At 43.1% G+C, this 16,008-nt stretch overlaps 1 protein-coding gene across 1 annotated transcript in view; it reads left to right on the top strand.

Annotated features, from left to right (window-relative positions):
* Positions 1 to 16,008, top strand: part of CWC22 (CWC22 spliceosome associated protein) — a 271,938-nt gene that overhangs the window by 31,403 nt on the left and 224,527 nt on the right. The window contains exons 9-10 of the mRNA XM_085869986.1: positions 4,169 to 4,337; positions 10,578 to 10,631. Of these exons, the coding sequence (XP_085726112.1) occupies positions 4,169 to 4,337; positions 10,578 to 10,631 (223 nt within the window). The remainder of the gene's footprint in view (positions 1 to 4,168; positions 4,338 to 10,577; positions 10,632 to 16,008) is intronic.

The raw sequence follows: 16,008 nt of genomic DNA, 5'->3' as shown, positions 1-16,008 counted from the left end.
GACAACGACCCGAAACACACAGCCAGGGCAACTAAGGAGTGGTTCCGTAAGAAGCATCTCAAGGTCCTGGAGTGGCCTCACCAGTCTCCCGACCTGAACCCAATAGAAAATCTTTGGAGGGAGCTGAAAGTCTGTTGCCCAGTGACAGCCCTGAAACCTGAAGGATCTGGAGAAGATCTGTACGAGGAGTGGGCCAAAATCCCTGCTGCAGTCTGTGCAAACCTGGTTAAGAACTATAGGAAACCTCAGATCTCTGTAATTGCAAACAAAGGTTTCTGTACCAAATATTAAGTTCTGTTTTTCTGATGTATCAAATACTTACTCATGCAATAAAATGCAAATTAATTATTTAAAAATCATACAATGTGATTTTCAGAATTTATGTTTTAGATTCCGTCTCACAGTTGAAGTGTACCTATGATTAAAATTACAGACCTCTACGTGCTTTGTAAGTGGGAAAACCTGCAAAATCGGCATTGTATCAAATACTTGTTCTCCCCACTGTACACACATATACACACACTGCCTTCAGGATGTATTCACACCCCTTGACTTTTGTCACATTTTGTTGTGTTACAGCCTGAATTTAAAATGGATTAAATTTAAATATTTTGTCACCGATCTACACAAAATACCCCATGATGACGAAGTGAAAATGTCTTTCGAGAAATTTTTACAAATTTATTAAAAATGAAATTCAGAAATAGCTAATTCACATCAGTATTCAGCTCCCCGAGTAAATACTTCGTAGAAGTGCCTTTGGCAGCAATTACAGCTTTGAGTCTTCTTGGGTATTTCTCGATCAGCTTTGCCCATCGAGATTTGGGGATTTTCTCTCATTCTTTCCTGCACATTTGCTCAAGCTCTGTCAAGTTGGATGGGGAGCGTCGGTCAACAGCAATCTTCAAGTCTTTCCACAGATTCTCAATGGGATTCACGTCTGGGCCACTAAAGGACTTTCACATTCTTGTTCTGAAGCAATTCCAGTGTTGCTTTGGCCGTATACTTCGGGTCATTGTCCTGTTGGAACGTAAATTTTCGTTGCAGTCTCAGGTCTTTTGCACTCTGAAGCAGATTCTCCTCAAGGATTTGAATGTATTTGGCTCCATTCATTGTTCTGTGCAATGCTGTTAGTCTGCAATGCAGACCAAATCGGTCTGTGCAAGTCTCAAAGTCCCTGCTGCTGAAAAGCATCCACAAAACATGATGATGCCACCACCATGCTTCACGGGAGGGTTGGTGTTCAATGAGTGATGAGCTGTGCTCGGTTTCTGCCAGATGTAGCGCTTTGCATTCATGCCAAAGAGTTCAATTTTCGTCTCATCAGACCCACCGAATCTTTTTCCTCTTGCTTTCAGAGTCTTTCAGGTGCCTTTTTGCAAACTCCAGGCATGCTGTCATGTGCCTTTTTCTCAGAAGTAGCTTCTGTCTGACCACTCTCGCCACTCTCCCATAAAGCCTAGATTTGTGAAATGCTGCAGAGATTGTTATCCTTCCAGCAGGTTCTCCCATCTTACCCAAGAAACACTGTAGTTATGTCCAAGTGGTCATGGGTTTCTTGGTCACCTCCCTGAACAAGGTCCTGTTTGGTTGGATGGCCAGCTCGAGGAAGAGTCTGAGTAGTTCTGTATTTTTTTCCATTTCCTAATGATGGACCTCACCATGGTGTTGAACTTTCAACATGCCAAAATTGTTTTATACCCTTCCCCAGATCAATGCCTCCTCACAATTCCATATCGAAGTTATATGGACAGTTCCTTGGACTTCTGGTGGAGTTTCTGCTCTGACGTGCACTGTCAACTGTGGGACCTTATATAGAAAGGTGTGTTTTTTTTTCTCAATAATGTCCATTCAATTGAATTGGTCACAGGTGGACTCCAATCAAGTTGTGGAGACATCTCAATGATGATCAAAGGAAATTGGATGCACCTGATCTCAATTTGGAGTGTCATTGCAAAGGGGTTGAATACTTATTGACACAAGACATTTCAGCTTTTCATTTTTAGTAAAAAAATGAAATTTTTAGTAGATTTGTAAAAAAATTCTTTAAAAAGAAAAATTCCACTTTGACATTCTGGGGTATTGTGTGTGGATCAGTGACAAAAAAACCAATCTCAGTTTAATCCATTTTAAATTCAGGCTGAAACACAACGAAGTGTGAAAAAGTCAAGGAGTGCGAATACTTTCTGAAGGTGTGTGTGTGTGTGTGTGTGTGTGTGTGTGTGTGTGTGTGTGTGTGTGTGTGTGTGTGTGTGTGTGTGTGTGTGTGTGTGTGTGTGTGTGTGTGTCAAAAAAAAATAAACCAATGTCACCCGCAGGGTGACCCGTATCTTGCCAAAAGGTGACCACATGTGACTTCTTTAAGGTCACACTGAGGTGAACAGAGCTGCTATCCACCAGGAGCGACTCCTTGAGGAATATCTGCCGACGAGAGATTCCGATGAGAATCGTTCTACAGAGTAACCATGAAAAATATGCGTTTTCCTCATAACGTCACCAAATGATGTCATAATGTCTCAAGCTTGACATAGCTAGAAAGCACTCATCGAGGTGTTCAATTTGAGGTACTACACAATATGGTTCCTAAAACTTGTAAATTTGACCTTGGGGTCAAATATGTTTGACCTAAGGTGCTAACCATGAAGGTCAAGGTCAATCGCCACCAAAAATTAATCAGCTGAGCGCCAGACCATGAACTATATTCCCATGAGGTTTGAAGACGATCCGATCAAAATTACTCAAAAAATAAGGGTTTCGTCGACTCCCCTGATTTGCGAAAAAGTGACCTTGACCTTTGACCTTGACCTTCAAAATTGTATGCGCTGAAAGGGACCTCTATAAGCCTCTGATATGCGAAGTTACAAAAATTCCCAATGATAACTGAGCTCTGCAGAATTTTTTATACGTGATTACAGACAAAAACAAAAAACATACAAGCTGACTTACATATCTTGCAAAAACTTCGTTTTGGCAAGATAAAAATTATATATATACACACATATATCTGCACATTCAATTCAACCAAAGAAGCACACTGACCCGATGACATGATGCTCATATCAGAAGCAGGTTGTGCAGGAAGTGCTGTGATGGGACCCAATCTGTGCCCTCCCGCCTCGTCAAGTTTGAGGGTTCGATTTGGTTTATTAATGAGCCTAATATTCTCATGAAGAAATGATCAGCAGTACGTACGTTGTGATGAGCCCACAACAAGTGCGAAATCTAGATCGACATCTGCTTTTGTTTCTTCATGACCACAAGCTTTAATCTCAGTTTGCAAAGGCTTGAGTGCCATACATATGCCTCCATGTTTGGAGGTGATGTGTTGGTATAATTTATGTTCATTATGTCATTGTCATGTCATGGGGTCAGCGGTTGAATTTAATATTCCTGGCTGCATACCTCCTGACTGGTGATCAGCAGGGCAGAGACAACGTGCTCACCTGGCAGTTGATGCAGCAAGCTCTATAATGGGACTCCATCTGTGCCCTGCTGCCTTGCCAATTTAGGAGGTTTGATTTGGTTTGTGTGTGTATATGTATATAAATATATATATATATATATATATATATATATATATATATATATATATATATATATATATATATATATATATATATATATATATATATATATTTAAAGCCTGGTGTGTTGGCGCAGTGGTTAGGGCAGCGGCTTGGGATCCAAAAAGTCCCGAGTTCAAGCCCCGTTGGGCCACTGAATTAATACACCAGGGGGTTGACTCAGCCTGTCATCTTTCCGAGGTCGGCGAAATGAGTACCAATATACTGGGCCGGTGTATACCCCGGTTAAAATTGGTGTACCATATCCCTGTGTTGTAAGAGGCGACCAGGGTTGCGTCAGGAAGGGCACCCGGCGTAAAACATGTGCTAAATCACTATGCGGATCATACGGATGATCCGCTGTGGCGACCCCTCACGGGAGCAGCCGAAAGCTGAAGAAGAAGAAGATATATATATATATATATATAAACATATATATATATATATATATATATATATATATATATATATATATATATATATATATCTATATATCTAATCACATGCACACACAACATTTGAAATGATCCTCATTTGCTGTTTTTATTTACTATTTCATGAAGAAAATATAAATCATGTTGTTGGGGATGTTGTATTTTTGGCAGGGGGCTGTTGGCACGCTCGATTATCCAAGCTCAGATTGCTTCACCAACATTCACCCATGTGTATGCTTCTTTCGCATCGCTCATCAACTCCAAGTTTCCACAAAATGGTGAACTCATCCTCAAACGGCTCATCCTGAATTTCCGCAAAGGCTACCGTCGCAATGACAAGGTGTGTTTTGTAGCGGTTGATTTATTCTTTTATTTACCCATCCACCCACGCAGTGGTTGACGGGTTTCTTGCAATCGCCTTTGTCTGTGTGTCTGTCTAGACCATCACTTTTTTACCATTTGAGCTTTTGTCATTAAATTTTCAGAAACCTTTACATGAAAACTAGCATGTTGCTCGTGCCCGTACGGGATTCTGAACGAGGTTGGGATGAAGGTGGCAAAAATGCATTATATATATTGTTACGGCTGTGGAAATTCCCAGACCACCAAAAAGGACCTTAGATCAGTTATGACGATAAGTATATGTGTAGTTAGATTTCCCCACCGTTGTTTAGAGGGAATTTCCATGTTCACAGGGCTGCGATCCTTTGAGATAGCCGTTTTTCTTTTGCTGTCGTTATTTTGGACCAATCATCCCCCAACAGCCAAATAGCCACCACCAACAACGCCCCCAAACAACTACACCAAACCACCACCACCTTGGCCCCCTTTACCTCCACAACCCCACCCCGCAAACATCGCCTCACCCCACTCTCAAACGACGCCCGCCAACAACCAAATCGCCACCACCAACACCCTTCTCAAACCATCACAGCAAACTCCCACCACCTTCGCCTTTCTACCGAACGTCATGCCATGGGTTGTGAATGGGATCCTTTCGAAGAAGGAAACGGATCAGGAATGATTCACGCCCACTTTTCTTCCATCCAATGGCTGAGCATCAGGTGGTGTAGCCCCGCCTCCAAACCCGCTGTGATCCACAAATTTACATATGCACTCCTCCCCCAGCCTATATAAGCACAAGCACAACGTAGCTCGCGGCAGTGTCGGTGGGGCAGAGTCGGGAGACGGAGCTCGAAGCAGAAGGGGAAAGGCAGACGGGGGCCGTTCGACGGAGAGGAAGGAGCTCGGAGCTCAGGTCAAAGTTGAGGGGCGAGGAGGGCGAGTTGTTGAGTGGAGCAGGGACGCGGAGGAGGGCTCAGAGGCGAACCAGAGGACTGAGTGGGGACCGCCGCCGGAGAAGGGGCGTAGTGGAGGCCACAGCCAGGAGGAGTTCGCCGGAGCCAGTGCGGTCCAGAGCGTCAACTTGTTGGATGGAGCGTCAGCAATTCCCCTCTCACTTACCGAGCTCCGCGCTAAGAAAGCGCCGGTAACCCCATCCGTTCCCCTCCCCAATCGTTGTGCCGACGGTGAAACACGTGCCTGCGCGGAGAACGCCGGAGAGAGCTCAACGGCCACGCCATGGGCACGAAGCCAGGCGCGGCTACGCTGACATTGCGGCTTGCCCGCCATCGCGCCACGAGGTCGCGGGTAAGACCCCTCGGTCTCGTGGACCTGGCCGCTCATCCAGGTCCCACGTACATTTGGTCCACGGACCTGTCTGCCACCCTTGTCTGTGAGGGTGGCTTTTCTTTGCTTTTGTGTAAATGCATGTGGTGGCGCCGTCTTATAAGTAGAATTGTCTTAGTGTGCGTGTGAAATAAAGACACTTTATTCGTGGTAAATTCTTCATTTGCTTGCTTGACTGTACATACGTGCATGATTTACTGTATGGCTGTAAATACTTGCCTTGTCTGAGTGCGAAATAAATGTGCTTGTTGAACTGTTCCCCGTTTCGTTGCGTCCTTTCCCTTGTTTGAAAGTTCCATCTTGCATCATGGAAGGAATTGGTAGAAGGGTGTAAGCACCCAGTAAGTAGAATCACATCCATCGGGGTCGGCGATAACACCGCTCGGTTATCACTGAAGCACGGAACGGACCGCTTAAGCGGTTCGTGTCCTAGGACGGCCAGCGACGAGGTACGATCGCCCGGTTAACTACTCGCGCAGGTACTTAGGTCGGTCGAGTTTGGCGAACAACCCTATCCTGCGCGGGTGGCCGATTGGCACGATTGTGGTGTGGTCGAAAGACCCACCCGCGACGAGCTCCTGGTGGTAGTTCCAAGGAGGGTCACGACTGAATTGTCCGTTCCGGTGGGTGACGCAGTCGCGATTTGAGTTACGTGGCCGATCGCACGCCGGGAGGACCGAAATTCATAACAATATATATATATATATATATATATATATATATATATATATATATATATATATATATATATATATATATATATATATATATATATACATGTTTGTCATTGAGCTGGCAAGCTGGGAGCACCAATTCCCGTTTATTGCCACATCTGATGCAATTAAAATGCTCATGGTGGTGAGGTTCTCCATTTTAAACTTTGTTCGATAAATGTTGCTTTTTGATGCCTGGGGTGTCAAAGTAATAAGAATTTGTGTTGGCATCAAAGCCAGTGATCAATTGCAATCAAATCAAAGCCAGTGATCAATCGGATATGGAGAGAATAATTAATAAATTTTACATTTTAAAATTTTATTTAAATCTGTTCTGCTTCTGACCCTTTACATGTGGTGATGACCTGGTTTACTCTGTAAATCAGAAGCCATTTCTTCGTACCTGTACTATCAGTCATGTTGTGTATTGCAAAAATCTGATTAACTTGGACTTGGCCTGGTTTTATTTTTATTTTTTCATTTATATGTTCAATTATCTGACAACTTCCTACATTTTGTGAGCTGCTATTTTGACGCATGTTTTAACCTGCTTTTATCAAATTGCCAAACGCCTTTGGGTCGAAGGAAATTGTGTCTCAACGGGACGGTGAGAGTTGTGAAAGCACACCTCTTCCCTCGCTCTTTTCCCATTGAATATCTTGAATATGGCAAAGTTAATGAAAGATATTGTTAAAATATTCCATTCTTTATACACATGTTCTCTGGTACAGACCCGGGTTCAAGACGCTCGGTGAGGAAAAAAAGGGCAGAATTAGATTTGATCGCCAAGCAAGCTAATTGTATTAATTTATGGAAATTATGTTCATTTTGCAGCTGCTGTGTGTGCTTGCACATCAGATCATTTGATTTAATGTTGGTCTTGGGTAAGACCACATGTCTCCCTTCAAGCCGACTTTTTTTTAAAGGCCAATGCAATGCTTTTATTCCATTATTTAGAAACATCCTTGCAACAGTCTGTCAGCGTCGCAATAGCGTTTCAATGCTTGTGCATCTTAATGTTCTTAGCACGCAAGAAGAAATGTATGATAGTAATGCTGTGCTTTTTTATTTGTTTAGCCAATGATGAACTTGTGTTTTCATCAGCTGATCATTGAGTTTTGTGAGGATGCTGGTACTGTATTGGTATTTCAATATGATCATCTGCAAGCCAGTAGAACATAAACTGTTTTCTGTCTCTTCTTGTCAAGCTCCATTATTATTAAATTTTTTTTTAATATTCCATACACAGAATCTCAGCTTGTGGAGGAGTGACTAAACTCAGGGTAAAATGTCAAATGATTGAACTATAATTGACAGTGGACCACAGATGTAGACGACAAGCAAGGGAAAGAACTGAAAGATCGAAGAGAGACGGAGCAAAGCCTTCTTCTTTTTATATGCAGTACAAGGCTATGGAGTAGCCTCATTGGCTGAGAGTGCATCTATGCCACTGATGTAATGCCCTCTGGAGGTTAGGGCAGGCATTTGTAATTTGTTCGTTGTGTCGGCGATAGCTCGCCTACTCTTCACAAATGACACTGACTGTGCAATCTTCAATGTCCACCACCGTATGCTGGCAGACGGATGCCCATTTTAATGTTAATCCAAGGGAAGCTGCACACATTGATGACTCACCCAGCCTATAAAATTCAGGGATGACAGATGATAGCTGGGCCGAGATTCAAACCCAGGCTAGACAGTTGAGAGATGAGTGTGCATACAGCTTGGCCATCCTGTCAGCCGTGGACAAAGGCTAGGAAACATAGTAAGCGACAAGTAATAAGGTTTGGATAACTGTGGTTGCTGGGGGTATAAGAAAAACACCATATGTTGCTTTGATGCCACTGCAGAAAAATCACACCCATCTCTTATTTATATGAACTAACCTGCACCTTGACGTCATTGAAGCAACTCCAAATGATATGATAAAGCAACAGTTTTTTTCATTTTGTATGCAGCAAAATCGAAAATTATGAGGAGGGATTGGGTGGGGTTAATGAGGGTAGAAAAGATCATGGGTTTGGATCGGGGACTATCTTAGATGGTGGTAAACAACTGCCTTGAAGACCTGAAGGGAAGAATGAGATTGAAGAGAATGTGGAAGCTGATTCCACAGGTGGGGAATATAGAGGAACAAATGAGTGGAGGTGAACAATGATCCTGTATTTTGGTAGTTTCACCAGAAGAGGGTTGATGGTGGACAATGTGAGCACTGCAGAAACCTGCAGGGGGTGGGGGACAAAGCACAGACTGCTCACAGAGTGTGCAAGATCAGAAAGAAGGTGGGAGAAGACAGAGACCACCGACCTGTCTGTGATGCTGAAGTGATAAGCCCATCGACTCGGCTTCAGTGTGGGAGATGCCAATGATCTTGAAGGCCTTGGTTTCTATAGCCCAAAACTGAGCAAGATGTGAGGCAGGGGAGCCAGCCTTGAGGGTAGAGTAGTACTCTATCAAGTTGCGGATGAAGGTCTTGTCGGTGGATAGTTCAGGTGTGCCAAGGAAGGACTTTGTATAACGGAGGATGCTCAGTCAGATGCTGGCTTTGGAGGCCAACGTTGAAGTGTGGTTTTTCCCAAGAAACATCGTGGCTGATCGTGAGACCCAGGATTTTTAATTACTGAACTTCCTCAAGAGCTTTGTTAAGAAAGTAGATGGAGGTTTGGGTGGGGTTGGTAGACAGTCTTTTTGGGGAGAGATAGTGAGAGTGTGAGATTTGTCATGATTGAAAGTCATATTCCAAATGTTTGACCAGTTTGTAATTTTTTTTTTTTATCAAGGTCTGAAGGAGAGGGAAGAGGTTATGGGCTGCCTATCTGAAGGATGAGTGTGGAGAGGGTGGAGTAAAAAATAAAATGACCGTTTTTACAGCCATTTTTCCCTGCTGTGCAGGGGTTGGCTTTTTCTTGAGGCAATGTTTTATGGCCGGATGCCCTTCCTGACGCCAACCCTGGTCGCCTCTTACGACACACAGGGATATGGTTCACCTATTCTAACCGGGGCATACACCGGGACCAGTATACTGGTACTCATTTCGCCGACCTCGGAAGGATGACAGGATGAGTCAACCCCCTGGTGTTAATTCAGCAGCCAACGGGGCTTGAACTCAGGACCCTGGGATCCCAAACCGGAGAGGGTGGAGTCATCTGCAAATAAAGAGGATTTTCCAGAACTCTAGAGAAATCATTGATGAAGATCGGCAATAGGACTTGGCCCATAACATTGCCTTGGGGCACTCCAACAGTTTGGTCAAGAAACACTGTCGTTTTTGTTTGCAAATCCACAGTAAAACTTAAAGTTGTCTTGAAGCGACGGAGAGAAGAATTGGATCAAACAGAATGTTGACATTTGTTCCAGAGGAGAGAGAGAAAAGAAGCACAAATGAGTAGAGATGAGCAGTGAGCCTGGATTTTGGAGCTTTAACAAGAAAAGGATTATTTATTGGTAAACCTTGAGTGCCCTACAGAAACTTTGGATGGATAGAGCCAAGAGAGGGCAGAGGGCACAAGATCAAAAATAGGTGATAGACTCCAGAGAGGCCACCAACCTGTCTGCCATGTAAGAGTAACAGGCCTAGACATTCAGCTTCATCTTGGGAGATCCCATTAATTTGAATGCCCTTTCTTTCCACCGCATCAAGAAGGGCAAGGTGTGAGGCAGGGGGCATCAGCCGAAAGTGGAGAGCAGTACTCTATCAAGCTGTGAATGAAAAGTACTGTACTCACATATTTGAATCTGTTGTAGTATTGTTCTGTTCTTTTATAAAGAAGAATCCACACAAAGTTTAACCACAACTGTTGTATGCTTGTAGCTAATGGAATATCTCGGTAAAATGGAGGAAGGGGAAATGAGTATGGAAGTTTTAGACCAGTCAGCCATCACATTTACAAAGGAAAATGGCAGAGAGACCATTAGAGTTATAGAGACAAACAATATGATCATGGGAATACTTTGATTGCTATGAGTATTAGCTTCCCCACCTGGACCCTTAATATTGCAGGAATTGATGTGATTTTCAGGGATGCGCAAACATTTTGAGTTGGATTTAATGCATGCGTGATATGTGCAGCAAAAAGACACATTTGTGTTTTCAAAACTTTTGAAGAAGATTTTATAAATAGTTGAATAACTAACCAAAACTTTTAACTGATTCATTTTTGTGCTCTCTTTCAAAACAGACGCTGTGTTTGACCACGGCCAAGTTCATTGCTCATCTTGTCAATCACGACATGGTAAGTTTGTTTACATGCGGTTTTTTTCTTTTTTCGTGTGTGCACTTGAATTGCGTTACTCGTCGAGCTGATGAGCTTTCTGCATAGACGTCGTATGGAATGAAGAGCATGGTTACGATTATACAAGTAGCAATCAGATGCAATGCTTTGCTTTCATTTTGTCATTTGATTGAGTTATCATGGAAGCTTCTGCTGGTGATGATTTTGCGAAATGCAGATGCAAAGTTTCGATATTAACGCTGACTTTTAACATTTATTTTCTGAATGACATGAGTATGAACTACTCATAATACTATAGGAATTGCAATATTGCATTCATATGTAACATTGTTTTTGTTTGTTTCATGAATCTTTCGTTCAGCCTTGTGAAAAGTGTTACCAAAACACCAGCAGGAGTACTCAGCGTTGTGGGGTATATGTTTTTTTGTGGGGGAATAAAACACTTCCTGCCACCAACGAAGGAATGGGGTCAGGGATCATTCAATATTACCTTTCACACAGCTACAAAGGTTTAGGCACTCCAGAGTGATTTAAAAATGGCCCATCACGGTCACCTGTCCAATGCACAATCCCGTGAGATTTGCAGAAACCCAGTGGAATTGCAACGGTCAATTGTGACTGTGACCATGAGACCCAAAACTAAGAGATCGCAAAATCAACTTCACACACAGAGAAATGTACTGTACTCTTGAAGGTGGTCATAAAGTCCCATCACCCCCCTTGATCATCATCTACCCTGGTATGTTTCATATATGTGTATGTGTATATACATATATATATATATATATATATATATATATATATATATATATATATATATATATATATGTGTATAAGAGCCTGGTGTTGGCGCAGTGGTTCGGGCAGTGGCTTGGGATCCAAAAGGTCCTGAGTTCAAGCCCAGTTGGGCCACTGAATTAATACACCAGGGGGTTGACTCAGCCTGTCATCCTTCCGAGGTCGGCGAAATGAGTACCAGTATACTGGGCCGGTGTATACCCCGGTTAAAATAGGTGTACCATATCCCTGTGTCATAAGAGGCGACCAGGGTTGCGTCAGGAAGGGCATCCGGCGTAAAACATGTGCCAAATCACTATGCGGATCATACGGATGATCTGCTGTGGCGACCCCTAACGGGAGCAGCTGAAAGAAGAAGAAGGTGTGTGTGTTTGTGTGTGTGTGTGTGTGTGTGTGTGTGTGTGTGTGTGTGTGTGTGTGTGTGTGTGTGTGTGTATTGTTACGGAAATGGCCCTTGATGGGAAGACTAAATATAGGATTAGCTCAGATCCCCCATTAAATGCCTGTTTAGATAGGTTGTTTGGTATAAGTGATGATATGGTGTGTGTCGGGAGGTATAAAAGACTGTTTTTATGTTCACACGGTGGTGAAACGAGAGATGATTCCTTTACGGGAGGTCCTGTACGAACGGGAGGGGAGTGGCCGAGAGTGAGAGGTGTGGCCTGGAAAGGAAGTGACGTGAAGGGGCGGATTTTTTTTTGGAGCGAGTCGCCGCGACAGGCGTGTGTCGAGGCGAACAAAGAAAAAGAAACGAAAGCAAAAAGGAGTTCTCAGTTTGGAAACGGGCTTCGCCGAGAGAAGCGAGAAAAGAAAAGGGAACATAAGGAGTGCTGTGTGTGAGGAACGGCCGGGTTCTCGAGGCATGCTCGGAGTTGGTTCGAGGCGAGCGAACGAAGGAGGCACCGTGTTGGATCTGCTGGGAGAGACGCTGAACCGACCTGCACGTCGGTGATTCGACTGAGAGAGGCAATGAGAGGACGAAGCTGGAGTCAGGCTTTGAGGCGGGAAGGCCAGAGAGGAAACGCCGGACCTTTGGACGGTCCTTGCTCGCCTCACGGCTCGACACGTGATCCGCCTGTGGAACTCGGACCTTGACTGGGGCCTTGTCTGGAGAACAGGCCAGGCCAGGATTTGTGTGCTGGACCGTGAGAGAGATCAGCTGAGGCCCATCTTCGACCCTACGTGAGGTCAGAGCGCGCGGAAAGTGCGCACGTGGTTACTAAAAAGAAGCAACGGGAGTTGCTGCGCCGCCATCTTGCCGCGCGGCACGTTCGAGCGGGAGTTCGAACCCGTGGACACTCGCTTGTTTGCTACAAGCGCCATTCGTGCTTTTTGGACGCTTTCCTCTCGTCCATGAGCCATCACCAAGTACTCTGTGTGCATGCATGCTGTTTGTTTGAACGTGTTGTATAAGGCATATTTCGTAGAATCCCCTCGAAACCTTTAGCGTGGTCCCCTTGTTAAGAACGGGTTGATTGTTAATAAAAACCAATGTCGTGTTTATTGCTTGTGTTCTTATCCTTGATGTTCCCCAAAAAATCTAGTTAATTCGTATGCAGTTGCCGCTATGGATTAATGCGTGCCGCGTCGAGGAACGATCCGTTCAATTGGCATATAATACCAAAAAGTGGTTACAGACTGGTTGACTCCGCTCGGTCTCTGACAAAGCCAGTCTGTAACTAGGGGTTCTATCTCCCCAACTGGGAAGGTACAGGATTACGTTGGTATCGCGATTGAAGATGCGTGACCCGAGGCCTGTGCCGAGCCGGCCGGTGTTATAGACTCCCGGAGACGGCGGTGGCGAGGCTGGCACCTAGGACTGGGTCAGATTCTCACCACCCCGGAACCACAACAATATATACAGTCAAGTGCCACTTAACGACAGGGATACGTTCTGATAAATGCGTTGTTAAGCGATGTCATCATGGAGTGTACTTACGCAAACCGAGATGGTATAGCCTACTACACACCGAGGCTATATTGTATAGTCTATTGCTCCAAGGCTACAAACCTACACAGCATGTTACTGTACTGAATACTGCAGGCAATTGTAACACACATCCAAGATAGACGGAAGACGCATTCATTTTACCTTTGTGCTGTTCATGACGGCCATGTGTGTTGTTAGCGGCTGCTTACAATTTCTTCTCACATCGATTATAGAAAGGTGAATAAATAGCGTTTGGATTTTTAGATCCTCGTGGAGGATCTCTAAGTCTTACTCACGTTGTTGTTCTTATGCTTCTTCTTGTGGACTTTTTTGTTTCACAGCCTACAGTTTTCATCAAAACTTCCTGAAACTTGGCATATATATGTAAAAATACCCTTCGCAGACAGTAACCATCTCCGATTTTGAAAATTCCTCCGAGAAAAAAAGTTATGACGTCAAAATATCTCCGCTAATGGAAATCGCCTAAAAAATTATCTCCGAAACTAAACAAGCTTTTTGAATTCTGTTTGCGGGAATCGAACAGGGCATAAGCAGAGATGAATTACCGCACATATGATACATCACTATGACGTCTTATCAATTTTTATGACGTCATTCCTATTTTTTGACATTTTTTGTTTCACAACTCAGAGTTTTCATCGGATCTTCGTGAAACTTGCCATGTATATGCAGAAATCCCACGCGCAGGCAGTAACCATCTCCGATTTTGGAAATTCTTCCGAGAAAAAAAGTTGACGTCATAATATCGCTGCTAATGGAAATCGCCTGTACCATTATCTCCGAAACTAGGCAAGCTGTTTGAATTTTGTTTGTGGGGATCAAGCCGGGCATTAGCACAGATAATTTATCGCAAACCTGATACATCACAATGACGTCATATTCGTTTTTATGACGTCATCATTAAGAAGACTAGGATCTTGGCTCATTTGAGCTTGTATAAATAATCGTTGCATCGATGTTATAATTTACAAATGAAGAAACGAGCACCTGTCAGTTGTGATACATTTTTGGAACAGTGCGAATGTTTTAACAATATAAAAAGCTTCACTAAAAACTATCTTGTGTTTTAATTTTGACTGTAACAACAACGATTTATTCACGGAATTCTTTAACTCAAAGGTAATTTACTTGCTTGAAGGTAAATGTGCAAAAACAGGTGAAATCGGGCGAAAATACGGGGTGTTTCAGGATGCGAGGTCAACATTGGGTCAGTTTGAACGCTGATTTTCTTGAATCCCGATTTAGCGCGACCCCGCTTTTTTCGCGATGACATTTTATGAACCTTAACAATCGCTTTATAATGGGGCCACACTGAAGTTGTTTATTATCATAATCAGGTATTATGTACTGTACATAATTGTATGTGCTGTCCTGTACTTTTATACGACTGGCAGAACTGCGACGGCTACGACATCACTTGGTGATAGGAATTTTTGAGCTCCATAATAATCTTATGGGACCACCGTCATATATGCGGTCCGTCGTTCACTGAAACGTCGTAATGCGACGCATGGCATATATATATATATATATATATATATATATATATATATATATATATATATATATATATATATATATATATATATATATATATATATATATATATATATATATATATATATATATATATATATATATATATATATATATATATATATATATATACATACATCCGAATTTCAAGCTTATTTGCCCTCTTCAGGATAGCATACCGATAAATATCGAACCAATGATTACCACAAACGTTGGTGATGCATCAGACGCACCTCCTGACTGTTATGGTGAGCATCGCCACAGATTATGTCTCACACAGTAAAACCGCATAATCCGCACAGAACAACCATCCATCTGCCACCCAGACAATTGTTCCTGCTAATGCAAACCATTCAACCAGAAGGCACGTGATGTGATCGGCGGGAAAATCAAAACATGTGTAGTGTGATGAGCACTCCGCCGATCCGCATTGGACACTTTTGGTGTGTGTGTGTGTGTGTGTGTGTGTGTGTGTGTGTGTGTGTGTGTGTGTGTGTGTGTGTGTGTGTGTATATTTTGTTACGGGTACCGAGTGTATTATGAGGGGGTCAATCCTCGTTTCTCCTCGGAAGAGCTCGACCTGGGGCCACCGCTCACAATTAATTTTGTGTTCTGGTAGGTTGCTTTACAATCACAAACGCCAATCAGTTAACCAGGAGTTCCAGTGTCCACCATCTAATTTGCCGTTTAACTCGAGGTCACGTGGCTTCCTGACCAGGGAGCGTGCCGTCTGCGATGCACCAATCTTATCTTGATTAGATCTTAATTAGGGTGGCCAAGCATTTCCCGCTGGTGCATGCTGACTATGACAGGTCAATTATTTTGGTAATTACCTCCCAGTCTATTTAGGTTCGGACATTGCTGTATCAATGTTAGGAAAGGAAGAGCACGGACAGGTTGAAACGTCAACAAGGAATTTATTAATAAGAAAAATAAATATACTGAAGAACTTTTTTTTTCTTTATGGTGAAAATAGGTAAATTCAAATCATATAAAATAATCAAACAAATAAAGAATTAATCAGGCATTGATAGAAAAACAGACAAAGAGCAGATGCTTATCACTATGCCTTACTTAATGATTAAACATGAG

The sequence above is a fragment of the Eptatretus burgeri genome, chromosome 2 (assembly GCF_056783735.1).
Source record: "Eptatretus burgeri isolate ZD-2024b chromosome 2, Ebu_testis_v1, whole genome shotgun sequence".
Lineage (NCBI taxonomy): Eukaryota > Metazoa > Chordata > Myxini > Myxiniformes > Myxinidae > Eptatretus > Eptatretus burgeri.
The sequence above is the reverse complement of the archived record's forward strand: the minus strand, read 5'-3'. Positions and strand labels throughout refer to the sequence as shown.